Source organism: Acanthochromis polyacanthus, chromosome 21 (genome assembly GCF_021347895.1).
Source record: "Acanthochromis polyacanthus isolate Apoly-LR-REF ecotype Palm Island chromosome 21, KAUST_Apoly_ChrSc, whole genome shotgun sequence".
NCBI lineage: Eukaryota > Metazoa > Chordata > Actinopteri > Pomacentridae > Acanthochromis > Acanthochromis polyacanthus.
The window spans coordinates 31,180,758-31,199,279 of NC_067133.1; the positions used below are offsets into that span (position 1 = coordinate 31,180,758).

The 18,522-nt window shown below is 41.7% G+C and overlaps 1 protein-coding gene and 1 long non-coding RNA gene across 4 annotated transcripts; one reads left to right on the plus strand and one right to left on the minus strand.

Moving 5' to 3' along the window:
- Positions 1-1,719: 1,719 nt before the first annotated feature.
- On the minus strand, positions 1,720-17,670 carry rcn3 (reticulocalbin 3, EF-hand calcium binding domain). 2 transcript variants are annotated; one of them, XM_051940926.1, is made up of 7 exons: positions 17,431-17,670; positions 17,110-17,303; positions 16,606-16,778; positions 15,533-15,593; positions 13,289-13,380; positions 11,640-11,747; positions 1,720-1,969 (listed from the first exon to the last, which is right to left on the minus strand). In XM_051940926.1, the coding sequence occupies exons 1-7, from the start codon at positions 17,637-17,639 to the stop codon at positions 1,862-1,864; spliced, it is 945 nt and encodes a 314-aa protein (XP_051796886.1). In that variant the 5' UTR covers positions 17,640-17,670; the 3' UTR covers positions 1,720-1,861. The 2 variants fall into 2 exon arrangements, with proteins under 2 accessions (XP_051796886.1, XP_022077809.1); XM_022222117.2 differs by lacking the exon at positions 1,720-1,969 and adding an exon at positions 10,655-11,017.
- Positions 1,983-3,947, plus strand: LOC127531510 (uncharacterized). 2 transcript variants are annotated; one of them, XR_007938623.1, is made up of 3 exons: positions 1,983-3,049; positions 3,152-3,249; positions 3,335-3,947. It is a non-coding gene; the product is annotated as an uncharacterized LOC127531510 (long non-coding RNA). The 2 variants fall into 2 exon arrangements; XR_007938622.1 differs by lacking the exon at positions 1,983-3,049 and having other exon boundaries at positions 3,067-3,249.
- Positions 17,671-18,522: the final 852 nt, after the last annotated feature.

Here is an 18,522-nt window from a genome sequence, read left to right on the forward strand (position 1 = left end):
AGGCTTCTGCCCTTTGGCTGGGTAGGATTTCAGACATCAAAACACAAAACTCTTAGTCAGTGTCCTTGTATAAATTGCATAATCAAAGACCTCTATAGATTTGTATGCTCGCAGCTTCTCTCTAGTGTACATGCTAGGTTTTTCAACTAAATATAAATAAATATCAGGCCACTGAATATTGGGCCACTTACTAACGTCATAGTCCCATTTGGTAAGTGTACAGGGATGTGGGAGCCTCTTGCCATTTGTTAAAGTGAGTTTTTTGAAGTATTTTTCACGATCTTTTACTGATAATGCACCCACATGGCTTGACAAGCCACTGCGAGCCGCCATACTTCTGGCTCCAGGGTGAGCAGCCCTCTTTATTTACCAACAGTAAATGGGTCTATCAGAGTCCATTCAGCGTCTGCTGGTAGAATCAGCTGAAGGGAGAAAACTGGTTAAAACAAGCCAAGAAAAACTGTTTGTGGAAGAGGTTCTGCTGCTCCACCGATAAATAAACCAACAGTTATTCAGGGTTCTCGCCAGCGCATTTCAGCGTAACGGCCCGTAGCGTAACGAGTCGTTACACTGTCGTAACGGGCCGTTACGCTGTCGGTTTAAAAGATTACGCTGTGATTAGTTCCGCTGCGCTGTTATTTTGACAGATAACGCCATGTGCGTTTGTTTTTATTGACTGGGTGCCTATCTTGGTTAATTTATGTCTCCCCACCTCAGCCGTACTTTCCTGTCGATTGACCCGTTCCCGTCTAAAATTAAGAGTCGCTTCCAAACTCGGGGTTACAGTTAGCATGTCTTGGTTGTTTCCGTGATGCCATGTTTGGTGAATAGTGACCTAAATCATGAGCATTTGGAGCATCTGCGTGACGCTCATTGGCTGACATCTGGGCCGGCCGCTTGTGAGATTTAATGAAGGCTATTGCGCATGCGGGAGGACCTTCCGTTACGCTGTAAAAAAATCCTGGTGAGAACCCTGAACAGTCTCTACTGCCTCCTCCATAGGACCTGTCAATCAAGTAGCCCCGGCCCCTGGCTCCGCAAAAACTTTAACAATCTATAAAAAATTCAATATTGATTTATTTTAAGATCAGCCACCTGATCTCTCATTTTGACCATGAAAACTAACGAAAAATGTGCACACAGTCTCTGCACCGTACTCTGTTCGGCTGATGATCACTTCTGGTCTCAGAAAATGAAAAAACTGACCTTTTTTCATTTCTGTCTCTTACTGATTTAATTTTCTTGTTGTAAATATAAAATGAAAATCACAGCATTTTAAAAATTTCATTAGCAAGTTATGTTATACTGTGAATAACAAACTTGCAGACAACAGGTCAATAATTATTCCTTATTCATGGTGATTAGATATCTGTGAACACTGATTTGCTTGATATTTGATATTGCATTGTGATGTTGTAAAGAACAGTGCTGGAGATCAGCCCTTTAACTGATGTTCTCATGTTTGTGAAATCTAATTTGTGATGGAACTGTTTCCTTGCAGAGGAAAAAGAGATGATAGTGTTGTTAGTGTATTTTTTATTTTATTTCATTTTTAAGGTTTGGATGTCCTATTTGAGCAGAATGTAGATTCTGATATTGTTGTAAAGAATAATGTTGGAGATGTGCACTCATGTTGGAATAAATGCTCATTGTAAAGCAACCCTTACTGCACTGAATTGGAAACATTTTAGAAAAACACACTGAATTACAAGACAAGGCTAGAATTACATGACTTTAATAGTAATAGGTCGTGATCTAAAGTGGGCCGGTCTGAGACATGAAAGTCCAGGGCTGAAAATGAGTCCCACTCCGGCCCTGGCTCCTACTGACCCCTTCCATCCATCAGACTCACTAACAGGAGTCACAGCTCATCATGGTCCTCCACCTTCATCCCTCCGTAGTCTGTGATGCTGCTGATGCTGATGTTCTCCATGTGGTCCAGCATCTCCAAGAGGGTCAGACGTCCGTCCTGAAGAATGCAGAAGATTCAGATATCTCAGAGTAAAAGTACAGCTGAGGGGTAAAAGTACTCTGATTACTTGGTCTACTGTGAGGCTCCTAACCAGGACCAGGTTCTCCTGCTGGTGGTTTTTAGAGCTCCAGCAGCTTTCTGATAGAACATCACTGCTTTAAAGTAATAATACCTCATTTAATCTGGACCAATCAGACGCTGTAGAACTGTCAGGTTAAATATAGTTAAATCTGGTTAAACTGAACTTGAGGCTGGAACAGAAACGGGAAGTAAAATACTGGAACAACTGAAGAATCTGAGAGGCTTTGATGTAGTTCAGAAGTTAGAACATCCCAGAACTATAGATCTGGGGTCTGTTTCACGAAGCAGGTTCATTGAAAACTCTGAGTTCTTAACCCTGAAATGAGGGAAACTCAGAGTTTTCCGTTTCATGAAGCGAGGTAACTTAACCCTGAGACAGAGGGGTAACTCTAGCCTGTTTCACAAAGAGGGGTAACTTCAACTCTCGGTCAGTTACCGCAGTAACAGACTCTATGACTCTAACCTGGTCACCAGCAGGTTTATCTGAGAAAACCTCCAGTTTCTCTCTGTCTCCGCCCTCTTTCAGCCACACGCTGTTTCATTTCCTCATTCATTCAGTCAGTAAGCGAGCGAGTTTTGGCGTAGAACAGCTTTTATTAACGATCCAGTGGATAAAGGAGCAGCATTACTGCACAGATCATTAAATATTCGTCGGTAGATTGTTATCAGACCGAGCATAAATGTTCTCGCATTTCCGGACAATTATCGGTTTGAGCGGCACCGTTTCGTAATCGTTTCAAGTCCATAATCTACATAAACAACCTAATCCGTCCTTACATTTACATTACCAACCAGTCATGCTCTCACATCCAGCAGATATTGTGTGTTGCGCTGCGGTTCTTTGCAAATGAAAGTTTTTATATGATGTCAGAGATGCAGAGTAAGACAACTGTATGGAGGACAGTCAGAAAAGTTTTCCTGGCTCTGAAACAACTTTTACTCGTCATTGTGGACATAAACCTGTCAGAGCATCAAGGAGGATCCACAGGATTACAGGTGAATGATGCAGAGATCTGTTACATTCATTTTAAGTCATATTCTGTTCATGACATTGTGCTGCAGCCTCAGACTGGGATCAGTCATTTTAATTTCTTTTAGGATTTCCCAGTGTGATTGGCTGCATAGATGCACACACATCCCCATCACAGCTCCCTCACATCATGAACAGGAAGTCCATTCACAGCATAAATGTGCAGGTAGGCTACAGGTAGACTGACTACTGTTTCTAAATGTTAAAGACTGCATCATAGTTCAACATCTGTCATTCTCTGCACTGTCCAGATCATATGTGATGCTGCATACATCATTTCTAATGTGGAGGCCACGTGGTCTGGGTCTGTTCATGACTCCAGGATTTATGGAGAGTCTAACCTGAGCAACAGACTGCAGCGTGGTCAGCAGCATAAAGATTTTCACAATAGAATTCTCTTGTCTCCCTCCTTTAATATGCTCTGATGTATCCACTATACATTACAGGAGAGTTTGATGGCCTTCTGCTGGGTGACAGGGGTTACCATGGCAACCCAGGCTGATGACCTCATACCCTGACCCTGAACCAGGCCCCCAACAGAACTTCAACCGGACTCACTGCAGGACCAGAGCCCGGATGGAGATGACCATAGGCCTGCTGAAAGCCCGTTTCCAGAGCCTACGTCTCCTCAGGGTGACCCCTGAGAGGGCCTGTGATATTACTGTGGCATGTGTTGTTCTTCATAATATTACCACTATTAGAGGAGAGCAACACCCTGCCCTACAAACTGAAGACCCAGATGATGAGCCCATCCACCTGCAGCTATCCAGGACAGCAGAGCAGTCAGAGACACCGTATGCAAGAATCACTTTAGAGTTTAAGTCTCCATCATCACCACCACAGCAAATAAAGACATGAGACACATTTCATTTGCTCTTCTTTATTTCCTACAAATAAAAGATAGTTCAGTTCATGTTCCAGTAGTTAACATAATTCACCTGTGACCATCACCACCTCTAACTTGTGCTCCAGTATTTCAGTTTCCAGATCTGCCCTCCTAATCTGTTTTTTGGATTTTTCTCAGCAAATGCAGTTTGTAAATCTGTTTTACTGATAACTGGGAATACATAGAGGACATTAAATGATACAGTTGCACATGAATTCCACAGAATGAAGCTCTGGTGTTTCCTGAACATCCATCTCACTGTGTCAGTCTGTGCAGTGGAAGCTGAGGAACCATCCTGCTGCTGTCCAGCCATGCTCTGTTAAAAAGGATGAGAATGTGCAACACTTCAGTGTAGGCTAAATGTCACACTCTATATTCCACCCAAAATGTGAATGAGAAGAGAACTATCAGTAACATAGCTCTGTATGCCTTTCTGGATCCCCCTCTGTAAAGGCAGCAGACACAGTTTCATCCTCTTCATCCTAGATCAGTGACATGTTTCAGTAAACTTAAACTACCATTTGGAGAAATCTGTGGAGTGTTGCCTACTTACAGTTACAAGGTCTGTGCTGTGAAGGAGCCAAAAGACAAAAAAAAAGACACCTAAGAGAACTAAATAATCATATATATATATATATATATATATATATATATATATATATATATATATATATATATATATATATATATATATATATATATGCATCTTTTATTCCACCGTTTTACAGACATCTGCTTTCTTTCTGTTGGCTGAGCAGAAGTCTATGTTAGTTTAAATAGGCTTAATTATTTAACAGGACATGATATGGATGCAGACATTTAGGCTGTGTGTGGATAAAACAACTGCAGTCAAACAGCCACTTAATATTTAGGCTACTTTACAATGTAAAACATGATCAACATGAAGTACCTCCATGAGATAATGCCGAGGTCTGACCTGTTTGAACAATGTTTTTATATTTCATCTTAAGCTTCTCCCCCGTGAGATTTCCCCTAAATGAAATAACTTAATATTCTACCATTCAGACAGTTATTCCCTGTAATATTATTACGATTACAAAGGACTACATTTAAACTTACGCATTGATCCGGGCTGTTCTCCACGCCGTCTCTCTCTCTTTTACAGCTGCAGCGGTGTTGCACTTCTTTCTAAAAACGTGTTCAAACTCGCCATATGAGCGCGTTAAAAACTTCCATTTCAAAAACGCAGCCTTTCACTTCCCCGTTTCCATGGTGACTCGTTGAATCGGGGTTCCATTGATGCTGTCTTTTCAGAGTTGCGGTGCACGCGCGTAACTCCGGGTCAAACTACTCCGAGTTAATTAAACCAACTCACATCAGCCGTTGTGAAACCGAGAACTCAGAGTTTTCTATCTCAGAGTACATCGACTCAGAGTTGTGGAAGAAACTCAGAGTTTGTTGAACCTGCTTCGTGAAAAAGGCCCCTGATGAAGAATTTATTAATCAGTGGTTAGAACCTGATGGAGGTCTGTCCAAGGAAGACCAGCTGATCTAGTGAAGCTCTTGAAAAAACTAATGTGATGTTCTATGGAGACGGCGTGATGTTCTATGGAGACGGCGTGATGTTCTATGGAGACGGCGTGATGTTCTATGGAGACGACGTGATGTTCTATGGAGACGACGTGATGTTCTATGGAGACGACGTGATGTTCTATGGAGACGGCGACATGTTCTATGGAGACGACGTGATGTTCTATGGAGACGATGTGATGTTCTATGGAGACGGCGACATGTTCTATGGAGACGGCGTGATGTTCTATGGAGACGGCGACATGTTCTATGGAGACGGCGTGATGTTCTATGGAGACGGCGACATGTTCTATGGAGACGGCGTGATGTTCTATGGAGACGGCGACATGTTCTATGGAGACGGCGTGATGTTCTATGGAGACGACGTGATGTTCTATGGAGACAGCGAGATGTTCTATGGAGACGATGTGATGTTCTATGGAGACGGCGACATGTTCTATGGAGACGGCGTGATGTTCTATGGAGACGGCGAGATGTTCTATGGAGACGATGTGATGTTCTATGGAGACGGCGACATGTTCTATGGAGACGGCGTGATGTTCTATGGAGACGACATGATGTTCTATGGAGACGGCGTGATGTTCTATGGAGACGACGTGATGTTCTATGGAGACGATGTGATGTTCTATGGAGACGGCGTGATGTTCTATGGAGACGACGTGATGTTCTATGGAGACGGCGTGATGTTCTATGGAGACGACGTGATGTTCTATGGAGACGACGTGATGTTCTATGGAGACGGCGACATGTTCTATGGAGACGACGTGATGTTCTATGGAGACGGCGTGATGTTCTATGGAGACGACGTGATGTTCTATGGAGACGGCGTGATGTTCTATGGAGACGACGTGATGTTCTATGGAGACGACATGATGTTCTATGGAGACGACGTGATGTTCTATGGAGACGGCGACATGTTCTATGGAGACGACGTGATGTTCTATGGAGACGATGTGATGTTCTATGGAGACGGCGACATGTTCTATGGAGACGGCGTGATGTTCTATGGAGACGGCGACATGTTCTATGGAGACGGCGTGATGTTCTATGGAGACGGCGACATGTTCTATGGAGACGGCGTGATGTTCTATGGAGACGGCGACATGTTCTATGGAGACGGCGTGATGTTCTATGGAGACGACGTGATGTTCTATGGAGACAGCGAGATGTTCTATGGAGACGATGTGATGTTCTATGGAGACGGCGACATGTTCTATGGAGACGGCGTGATGTTCTATGGAGACGGCGAGATGTTCTATGGAGACGATGTGATGTTCTATGGAGACGGCGACATGTTCTATGGAGACGGCGAGATGTTCTATGGAGACGATGTGATGTTCTATGGAGACGGCGACATGTTCTATGGAGACGGTGTGATGTTCTATGGAGACGGCGACATGTCCTATGGAGACAATGTGATGTTCTATGGAGATGATGTGATGTTCTATGGAGACGGCGACATGTTCTATGGAGACGGCGTGATGTTCTATGGAGACGGCGTGATGTTCTATGGAGACGATGTGATGTTCTATGGAGACGGCGACATGTTCTATGGAGACGATGTGATGTTCTATGGAGACGGCGACATGTTCTATGGAGACGGCGAGATGTTCTATGGAGACGATGTGATGTTCTATGGAGACGGCGACATGTTCTATGGAGACGACGTGATGTTCTATGGAGAAGGAGAGATGTTCTATGGAGACGGCGACATGTTCTATGGAGACGGCGTGATGTTCTATGGAGACGACGTGATGTTCTATGGAGACGGCGTGATGTTCTATGGAGACGACGTGATGTTCTATGGAGACGGCGTGATGTTCTATGGAGACGGCGTGATGTTCTATGGAGACGACGTGATGTTCTATGGAGACGATGTGATGTTCTATGGAGACGGCGACATGTTCTATGGAGACGATGTGATGTTCTATGGAGACGGCGACATGTTCTATGGAGACGATGTGATGTTCTATGGAGACGGCGACATGTTCTATGGAGACGATGTGATGTTCTATGGAGACGGCGACATGTTCTATGGAGACGATGTGATGTTCTATGGAGATGGAGAGATGTTCTATGGAGACGGCGACATGTTCTATGGAGACGGCGTGATGTTCTATGGAGACGACGTGATGTTCTATGGAGACGGCGTGATGTTCTATGGAGACGACGTGATGTTCTATGGAGACGGCGTGATGTTCTATGGAGACGGCGTGATGTTCTATGGAGACGACGTGATGTTCTATGGAGACGACGTGATGTTCTATGGAGACGACGTGATGTTCTATGGAGACGGCGACATGTTCTATGGAGACGACGTGATGTTCTAAGGAGACGGCGTGATGTTCTACGGAGACGACGTGATGTTCTACGGAGACGGCGTGATGTTCTATGGAGACGACGTGATGTTCTATGGAGACGACGTGATGTTCTATGGAGACGACGTGATGTTCTATGGAGACGGCGACATGTTCTATGGAGACGACGTGATGTTCTATGGAGACGACGTGATGTTCTATGGAGACGGCGTGATGTTCTATGGAGACGGCGTGATGTTCTATGGAGACGGCGTGATGTTCTATGGAGACGGCGACATGTTCTATGGAGACGGCGTGATGTTCTATGGAGACGGCGTGATGTTCTATGGAGACGACGTAATGTTCTATGGAGACGGCGACATGTTCTATGGAGACGGCGTGATGTTCTATGGAGACGGCGTGATGTTCTATGGAGACGGCGTGATGTTCTATGGAGACGACGTAATGTTCTATGGAGACGGCGACATGTTCTATGGAGACGGCGTGATGTTCTATGGAGACGGCGTGATGTTCTATGGAGACGACGTAATGTTCTATGGAGACGGCGACATGTTCTATGGAGACGGCGTGATGTTCTATGGAGACGGCGTGATGTTCTATGGAGACGACGTGATGTTCTATGGAGATGGCGACATGTTCTATGGAGACGATGTGATGTTCTATGGAGACGGCGTGATGTTCTATGGAGACGGCGTGATGTTCTATGGAGACGGCGAGATGTTCTATGGAGACGATGTGATGTTCTATGGAGACGGCGACATGTTCTATGGAGACGGCGTGATGTTCTATGGAGACGGCGTGATGTTCTATGGAGACGGCGTGATGTTCTATGGAGACGGCGTGATGTTCTATGGAGACGGCGAGATGTTCTATGGAGACGGCGTGATGTTCTATGGAGACGGCGAGATGTTCTATGGAGACGATGTGATGTTCTATGGAGACGGCGACATGTTCTATGGAGACGGTGTGATGTTCTTCTATTGAGACGGCGACATGTTCTATGGAGACTTGATGGCAACACCTTTGACCAATCGCACTTGAAGCACTTTTTGCACTTACTACAGGTTTTTCCTTCTGTCTGAATTCTTGCTTGTGTTGTACGTCGCTTTGGACAAAAGTGTCTGCTAAATGAATTTGTAGAATTGTAGAACTGTAATCCCAGTCTGCAGAGGTGCCAGGTATATACACAGTGATAAGACAGTCATTCCCTTTCCTTCCCCATAAAATATTTAATTAATACGAAAGACGAGGAAAAGCGAACCATCACGCCATCAAATAATCCTGGGTGAGAAATGAGAAGGAAATCCTGGGTCAGATCTGGACCTACAGTCTGTCTGGATTTAAAGTCGTGGCTGATTGGTGGACGTTTAGCCAGAAACCCTCCCAGTTAGACTCATAGATCTGATCAACTCCTTAAGTCTGGTTGTTCCTTCCATGTTTCTGGTCCTTCCTGATCTTCTATCATATATCTACTTTTGGTCTTTCTCTGCTCATTTCTGTCACTGTTTGTGGGAAATGTTGGTGTTAACATTCAGCAGGTAGAACTTTACTAATCCTTAATGTTTCTCTCCACTCTGACCACAGCTGAGCAGTTTAAGCTGCTGGAGATGTGATGGAGGATGTCCAGTTCATGAAGGTTTCTGCAGCTTCTTCTCTGATCACAGCAGCTCATGTTCTCGCCATACGAACACAGATCAACTACTCTTTAGCTATTTTGCATCATTTGCAAATTTAGAAACTTCCAAGAAGAAAACCAGAGGACTGGAGAGGAAGATCTGATGGATCCTCAACCTGCTGTAGAACACCTGAGGAGCTACTGAAGTAACAGAAGTCCACTAGAAAACAGCTGATCGGAGGCGTTCAAGTGCTTTTTTCTAATTTAATAGACAGGAAGTCTGTGCTCTGTTGGTTTATAAATCGTTTCACCTGTTCTGATAAAAACTGATCAACTTCTATAAAACATTAAATCATTCTTCAACACCTGAAGAAGCTCTGGGAGGACTGAACCCTCATACTCTGATAAACATCAGATCTTCTGGTACCAGTTGTTGGACTAAAGGTTCTAATTTAGAGCAGAAACCAGAGAAAATCTATAGAGTTTTGTCTCCAGATGATGAACATCCAGAATCTGTTTTAAACGGTTTGATTCCTGCAAGTGATCTCAGACACACCTGCTCTGCTCTCACCTGGCAGGAAGATTAAATCAGATAGAACATGTATATATATATTAGATTTAATACGGGATTAATATTTTAGAGTTAACACAGATTAATATTTTAGAGTTAATACAGGAATAACATCAGCATGTTTTAGAGTTAATACAGTATTTATATATTTTGGAGTTATTAAGGGTTTCTATCCATCCTGTTTCGTCCAATGAACCTTCAGTGGAAACTGATGCGTTTATTTTTGCAATCTTATAAAGGTCAGATCAGAACAAAGCGGCTCTCGTTTTCTAGAGCATGAATCCAAATGTTGTATATGATGTTCTTATTAATTAAAGACAGCAGTAGCTGTGAATAGTCTATAAAAAAAGAGATGTGTTCATAAATGCTGGCATAAGATGTTTACCTGAAGCTCTGACGGTGGATTATTAACGCTTTAGTCCCTCCAGCTGCTGCTCAGAATCCTTCACAGTAAAACCGTCTACAATCAAATCAGCATCACAACATTCTGACCTGATGAATATTTAAAATGATAATCATAAACTGTAATAACCTCAGACCAAAGTTTCCATGATTAAAACAGTTGGATGAATTCTGAAACGTCGTGTTCGAGTCGTCAGCATTCAGAATGAAGATTTGAACAAAATAAAATCCATTAGTAGAAAAAACAGCTTTAATGTTAAACAGAGCTCTGATCAGCGACAGCTTTCCTTCTCACTAACATGATCACAGCTTCTCCTAGGAGAACGTCCTGGTCCAGCTGGTTGTTAGAACGTTTCAGATCCGTTCATCAGGAACCCGTCCTCACATACACAGTATGGATTACCGGGTCAGAACCCAAACCCAGAACCACCAGAAGCCAGTAAAACAACACAAATATGAACCATCTGAGCTTCTTCTGGAACATCAAAGCTCATCGTGTCTCCTCGTTAAATCTTCACCATAATTAGTGGCTTGGCTGCCGACAAACATGTTCCAGTTGGCCAGAACCTCCTTCTTGGTTATTTTCTCATCCTGTTGATTGATCACCAGATTCCATTTCATAATAGAAGGAGGAAGAGGAAGAGGAAGACAGAGATGAAAACAGAGAGAGGCGTGTTATTAATTAACCCAGAATTAATCAGATCATTTTAATCACTGATAAAAGCAGCTAGAGCACAGTTTGAATGGAATATTACAGTTAATGTAGAGTGCTGTTCTACCTCCAGCTCCTTTAATTCTATTTATTTAGCATTTTGTTTCTGGTTTCTGTACTTCAGGATCCATGTTGTGTTTCTGGTTAAAGTAACTGAAATAATTAAACTAATGAATTAATCTTCAATGAGTCAAAGTAAAACACTTTAAACTGACGTCAGGTTTTAATCAGCTTCTACCTGATAAACTGAGAGATAAAAGGTGGAACTGGTGGACTTCTTTGTCTTATTGTTCATCTTTCAGTTCTTTCTGACTGCAACACATGTGATGTTTCTCTAGAATAAACTTCTATTAATTTAAACTTTGTTGGTTTATTCTCTGAGCTTTGCTGCTTCACTTCCTGCTGCTCTCCTTTAGACGAATGTTTTACAGCTCTGTGGGTTTTCCTGTAGAAACATTAGAAACCTTCAAACTGAGAGCAGCTTCAGTTCTGCTTCTCTACCTTATCGGTGTCCGTCTCATGGATCAGGTGTTTGGCTTCGTTGTCAGCGTGATCCACTTCTCCTGGGAGGATCCAGTGGGCCACTTCAGAACCATCCAGGTACCCGTCCTGCAGAATACAAAGGTACTGATGGACTCTACAGAGCTCCAGATAACATCCACACCTGAGCAGCTCAGCATGGCTTGTTCCTTGTAAATCTGCTGTAAATCTGATTTAAATCTACTGTAAATCTGATTTAAATCTGATTTAAATCTACTGTAAATCTACTATAAATCTGATTTAAATCTACTGTAAATCTGATTTAAATCTGCTGTAAATCTGATTTAAATCTGATTTAAATCTACTGTAAATCTGATTTAAATCTGATTTAAATCTACTGTAAATCTACTGTAAATCTGATGTAAATCTGATTTAAATCTACTGTAAATCTGATTTAAATCTGCTGTAAATCTGATTTAAATCTGCTGTAAATCTGATATAAAATCTACTGTAAATCTGATTTAAATCTGATTTAAATCTGCTGTAAATCTGATTTAAATCTGCTGTAAATCTGATTTAAATCTGCTGTAAATCTGATTTAAATCTGATTTAAATCTACTATAAATCTGATTTAAATCTACTGTAAATCTGATTTAAATCTGATTTAAATCTGCTGTAAATCTGATATAAAATCTACTGTAAATCTGATTTAAATCTGATTTAAATCTACTGTAGATCTGATTTAAATCTGCTGTAAATCTGATTTAAATCTGATTTAAATCTACTATAAATCTGATTTAAATCTACTGTAAATCTGATTTAAATCTGCTGTAAATCTGATTTAAATCTGCTGTAAATCTACTGTAAATCTGATTTAAATCTGCTGTAAATCTGATTTAAATCTGATTTAAATCTGCTGTAAATCTGATTTAAATCTGCTGTAAATCTGATTTAAATCTGATTTAAATCTACTGTAGATCTACTGTAAATCTGATTTAAATCTGATTTAAATCTACTATAAATCTGATTTAAATCTACTGTAAATCTGATTTAAATCTACTGTAAATCTGATGTAAATCTGATGTAAATCTGATGTAAATTTGATTTAAATCTGCTGTAACTCCTCAGAAGATGCTCCACTTCAACCGTTTGCTATAGTTTCTGCCACATTGAACACATTAGAGTCTGAAATCATCGACTGCTTGAAGCTCCTCAGAACTATAAAGTTCAGATTGTCGTCTTCTCTCGGTGGATTAATTTTAATAAACTGCTGTCGCTTAATTAAACTATATCAGATCAATGGCAGAAAACCGGTCAGGTCTTCAGTAGTAAATTTATATTAAACAGATTTAAAAACGAATGAAAGAAAATATATTGTTGTTTGTCTGCTTCCATTAAAGACATCAAAGCTAGTTATTTGTTTAACGTAATATTTTTCCCCATAATTTGTGTATTTATGTCGTGTCTGCTACCATGTCAATAAATTACACGAATAGAAAAACATAACACTGTAATATAAATAATATAGAAATATCTATCGCTATCTGTCAGAAATCTGTGGAAATCCCACCGATCTTTCACTGACTCCTCAGCTGCATCATCACCAGCTGTCATGGTGTATTTGGGCTCTATTATGGGATGTACAGCAGCTGCTAACATCAGATTTTTACCTTGTTGGTGTCTCTGAACTCTGAGAAATGTTTCCTCTCCGTCTGGACCCAGTCAGGTTCACTTTCTCCATCCTCAGGTGAGAACATGTCACCTGTGGACAGACGGTCAGATCAGCTGCAGGGTTCAGGGTCTGGGGTCTAGGTCTAGGGTTAGGGTCTAGGTCTAGGGTCTGACCTAAAGAAAGCATTTGATACAATAGACCATTCCATATTATTGTCAAAGTTGGAAACGTTTGGTGTGAGAGGGATAGTATAAGATTGGATGAGGAGCTATTTGCAAGATAGAGAACAGTTTGTGGAGATTGGTTGCAGTAAATCTGAACACAGGCAGATTGTCTGTGGAATCCCGCAGGGTTCTGTGTTGGGACCAAAATTGTTTATTCTTTATGTTAATGATATATGTGAGGTGTCAAAGTTATTGAAATTTGTTTTATTTGCTGATGACACCAATTTATATATTTCTGGATCTGATATAAAAGCTTTGATAAATATCGTTGAACAGGAACTGGTTAAAATCAAGACATGGTTTGAAGACAATAAATTATCATTAAATGTAAAAAAGACAAAATTTATGATTTTTGGTAATAGAAAAAAAAAAAGGAAGAAAATGTTGTATTGTCCATAGATGGAATTAAAATAGAAAGGGTCAATGAACTCTGCTTTTTGGGAGTAACATTAGATGATGGTCTAACTTGGAAAGCCCACATTGCACATGTAAGGAAAAAATGTCAAAAAGTATTTTTATTTTAAATAAGGTAAAGCACATATTAGATTTTAGGACAATGAGGACACTGTATTGTGCACTTATATTGCCCTATATTAGTTACTGTGTGGAAGTTTGGGGAAACACTTACAAAAGTAACACCAAACCACTGTACCTCCTACAGAAGAGAGCCATCAGGATTATTCATAGAGCAGATTATCAGGAGCACACAAATACGCCCTTTTTATTCTAGATTACTGAAGTGGCAGGAATCACTTCAGTTACATACATTATTAGTTATGTTCAAAGTCAAAAACAAAGTTTTACCAAGAGCAATACAAAATTTATTTGTCTGTACTTCAGAGGAGATTGAGCATAGAAGGAAAGGTCACTTTAAACAGCCATATGCACGGACCACATTAAAACGGATGAGTGTGGCAGTAGTGGGTGTTAAACTTTGGAACTCTCTTTATGATGAATTCAAGGATTGTACAAATATATTTTATCTAAAGAAAGTCTTTAAAGACAGAACAGTGAGATTATATACTAGAGCATAGGTGTCATGTGTGATCTGTTGATTTTTATTTTGTGCCTAATTTTGGACTGTTCATTCAGGGCCGGTACCAATGACTAGAAAAAGAAAAGATGTCCTGTACAGTTTTGTAAGCTTACAGCGTATGTGTTGTGTTTGTTTTGTATTTCATGGAAGGTTGTGGAAGGGTAATTTTGTTTATTTGTGTTTTCTTCTTCTTTCTTATTATCTTTGAATGTATTTTGTGTGGATTGTTTGAATATGTTTACTTGTCATGTGAGCCATCCAGTGAGGCTATCTTTAGTTGATAAGGGGCAGGAAATATACGATTTTCTTCAACCTGCTCCTTTTCGAGCAGGGGTGTGTATCACATAACGTGTAAGACTGGTCATCTGATGATCTTAAAATGTGCATTTCTGTGCTACACATCCTTGACGAAATAAATAACTTTGAATTGAAAAATAAATAAATAAAGGGTCTAGGTCTAGACCAGGGATGTCAAACTCATTCCACAAAGGGCCGGTGTGGCTGCAGGTTTTTGTTCCAACTAAGCAGCATCACACCAGACCTGACTCATTTAATCAACCGATCTCAGTCTGCAGACAGGTGATTGGTCAGACTGTGTGCTCTAGGCTACAGCATTTAGTTCCTACATATCTACAGCACACAGTCTGACCAATCACCTGTCTGCAGACTGAGATCGGTTGATTAATTGAGTCAGGTCTGGTGTGATGCTGCTTAGTTGGAACAAAAACCTGCAGCCACACCGGCCCTTTGTGGAATGAGTTTGACATCCCTGGTCTAGGGTCTGGGGTCTAGGTCTAGGGTAAGGGTCTACGGTAAGGGTCTAGGTCTAGGGTCTTGGTCTAGGGATAGGGTCTAGGTCTAGGGTCTTGGTCTAGGGATAGGGTCTAGGTCTAGGGTCTGGGGTCTAAGGTCTAGGGTTAAGGTCTAGACCTAGAAGACCCTGGTCTAGATTCTAGGGTCAGAGCTGAAGGACAGAACCTACCGATGTACTCGTTCAGGTTGATCTTTCCGTCTCCGTCCTTGTCGATGTCTTCCATAGTTTCCTAAAAGAGGAAGGATTCATGAATCAGCTGTTAGAGTTCAACTGTTTGACTATTAATAATAACTGTATATAATAATGATTATATATAATAATAATTGTAAATAATAATAACTGTATATAATAACTGTATATAATAATATCCACAGCTGTTTAACAGGAAACTCAGGAGTTCTGAAGTTCAGTTCAAACTGATGACGTTTCTCCATGAAAACATGTTTTCTGTCTGTAATATACTCTGGGTGTGAATCCTGATGTTTTTATTTCTGGTGTTTTAGTCTGACAACAGATCAGTTCTGGTGTCTAAACCAGATTCCTTCAGTTGAGGCTGTTGATCAAAGTAAAGTTCTATCTGTCCCTAAAGACTCAGAGAGTCCTCCATGCCTTCTTCTCATCAAGACTGGATGACTATAAACCTCTAGATGTGGTCTGGATCAGACTCTCTTCTGGTCCTAAACCCTACTGCTGGGTTCTAACAGGAACTAAGAAACGGGAGAACATCGACAGCTCCACCGGCTTCCTGTTTGCTTCAGGATTGTTAACATTGTATTGTTTGTTTTTAAGGTGTCAAATGGGTCGGAACCTTCTTATTTATCTGAGCTGAACTGTCCATGGTCCAGTTGTATCGCTGAGGTTGACCAATCAGATGGTCCTGAAAGGTCCCAGATCCAGATCCAGAATCAGAATCAGAGGGGACCGAGTCTGTCCGGTGGAACCTCTCACCTGTTTTAATGCCTGGATACCTTCATCCCCCTACTGAAGACACACATGTCCTCTGGTTTTCAGCTGAAGCTGATCTTTGACTCTGTTCTACGTCATTGTCTTTTTCAGTTTGTTTCCTCACAGATCATGTTCAGTATTTAGATCTCTAAAGTGTTTTGGTTGTTTTTAAATGTTCTCTATCAATGAAGCTGACTGTAGCTGAGATGAAGCTGGTAGAAATATATAGTTTTTTATATATAGTTATATATAACTTATATATAAAGTATATATAGTTGGTAAAGAACAGCTCCTACCTGGACCACCACGTCTCTCATGTGGTCGAACTCCTCGGGGTGGAGGAAGGCGGTGAACTCCTCCCGGGTGGCGACGCCGTCTCCGTCTCGGTCGGCCGCCTTGAAGCGTCTCTCGTCCCGAGTCAGCATGGACTTATAGGTGGCCTTGTCCTCCACGTCATCAAACTCCTCACCTGGAGGGACAGGTAAACTTTTCAGCACCGTTCTAGCTGAACTTCCTGCTGTTCTACCTGAAACATTCTGACTAAATCCTCAGCAGCTCCTACAACAGAACCTTTGAGGACAATTAAATGTTCTGCTGCTGATACCAGATCCAGACCAGCTGCTGGAGACTCTGGATGTTCTGCATTTCAGAACATGCTTCAGTTCTCAGCTTCAAACAGCCTGATCTTTGTTTCTAAACCTAATATCTGGCGACATTAAAATCATTTAGTCAGACATGAAGGATATGAAACTAGTCACAGGATGAAGATTAAACTGGTGGTAAAGAAGTTCTAGTTCTACCCAGGTAGTATCCATAGGTGGTATTCTTGTACTCCTCCCAGCCAATTCGGTCATCTTGGTTCTTGTCGTAGTCGTGCCAGTGCTTGTTGACATTCTCTTCGATGTACCTCCTCTGCCGGTGTCGGATCCAGTAGTGCAGCTCTGCATGGCTGATGTATCCGTCTTTATCAGTGTCAATCCGATCCACGATCTTCCTGCGGACATAGAAACAAATATTACCGGTTCCTCGAAGTTCTCCTCTCAGCACGACTCTTCTGGTATTCAGATTAAACAGAGTTCTATCAGCCCTCCATCTCCATCTAGAACATCAGGAAAGCCTACGCTAGTCTGGCTTTGCTCTCCTCAGGGCTCAGCTGGTCGAAGGTCTTGGCCTCCTCTTTTCCCAGGAAGGCCTCGTGGTCGTACTGGAAGCCGTGAGCGTCGTCGTGGGCACGGTCGCTCAGGTCGGCCTGGTGATGGATTCTCTTCTCCTGAGCAGGAACAGCGACGGCAGCAGCCAGGAGGCAGAACCAGATGAAGGACGGCAGCATCGTGATGGAGTTCTGGAGCCCAGTGGAAACTCTGGAGGAAGAAAACGCAGAAAACATCTCAGAAAGCATCTCAGAAAACCCCAGGAGAGCAGCAGAGAACTTTACAGACCTTTAATGCATCGATTCATAATTCACTGAGTGACAACATTTAATAGCAACATCAAACAACGACCTCACTAACTACCTGTTTAACTAAATAACTCACTAACAGATCTCAGCATGAAGTCTGCCTGTTCTTCCTTCTGTCCACTGAACAGTTCGAGTTTTTTGATGATATTAGTTCAAATAATCAGATTGAGCTCCACTGATCAATATTAGAGAACTAAACTGTGATCAGAGGTTTTCCTTCTCTACAGATAATATTTTGTACATTACATCATTAAATCAGAAACAGTGAACTTATTTAACTCCAGTCTAGATGATCTGACAGAATCAAACTCTTCCATCGTCCACCATCGTCCTTCAGACCTAAAGGCTCAGAGAAGGAGAACATCTGGTTCCGTCATATTAATTATTCTTCATAATTATAAGAATCTGGAAGGAGAAGAAACTAAAGCTTGTGTTTCAAAGAGTTCAGAACCAGAACCAGAACCAGAACCTGAACTAGAACGACAACCTGAACTAGAACCAGAACCAGAACTTCAACCAGAACCAGAACTTCAACCAGAACTTCAACGAGCACCAGAACCAGAACTTGAACCAGAACCAGAAGTAGAACCAGAACCAGCACCAGAACCAGAACTTGAACCAGCACCAGCACCAGAACCAGAACTAGAACCAGAACCTTAAACTAGAACCAGCATCAGAACCAAAACCAGAACTAGAACCAGAACCAGAACCAGAATCAGAACTAGAACCAGCACCAGAACCAGAACTAGAACCA

Bases quoted from the DNA above. Each gene is read 5' to 3' on its own strand.
- rcn3 (XM_051940926.1), bottom strand. From the start codon at position 17,639: ATGCTGCCGTCCTTCATCTGGTTCTGCCTCCTGGCTGCTGCCGTCGCT. The intron at 13,381-15,532 runs GTAGGTTCTGTC...GTCTGTCCACAG, and splicing joins CAACCTGAACGAGTACATCG to GTGACATGTTCTCACCTGAG. The intron at 11,748-13,288 runs GTAAAAATCTGA...TGTATTCTGCAG, and splicing joins AGTTCAGAGACACCAACAAG to GACGGGTACCTGGATGGTTC.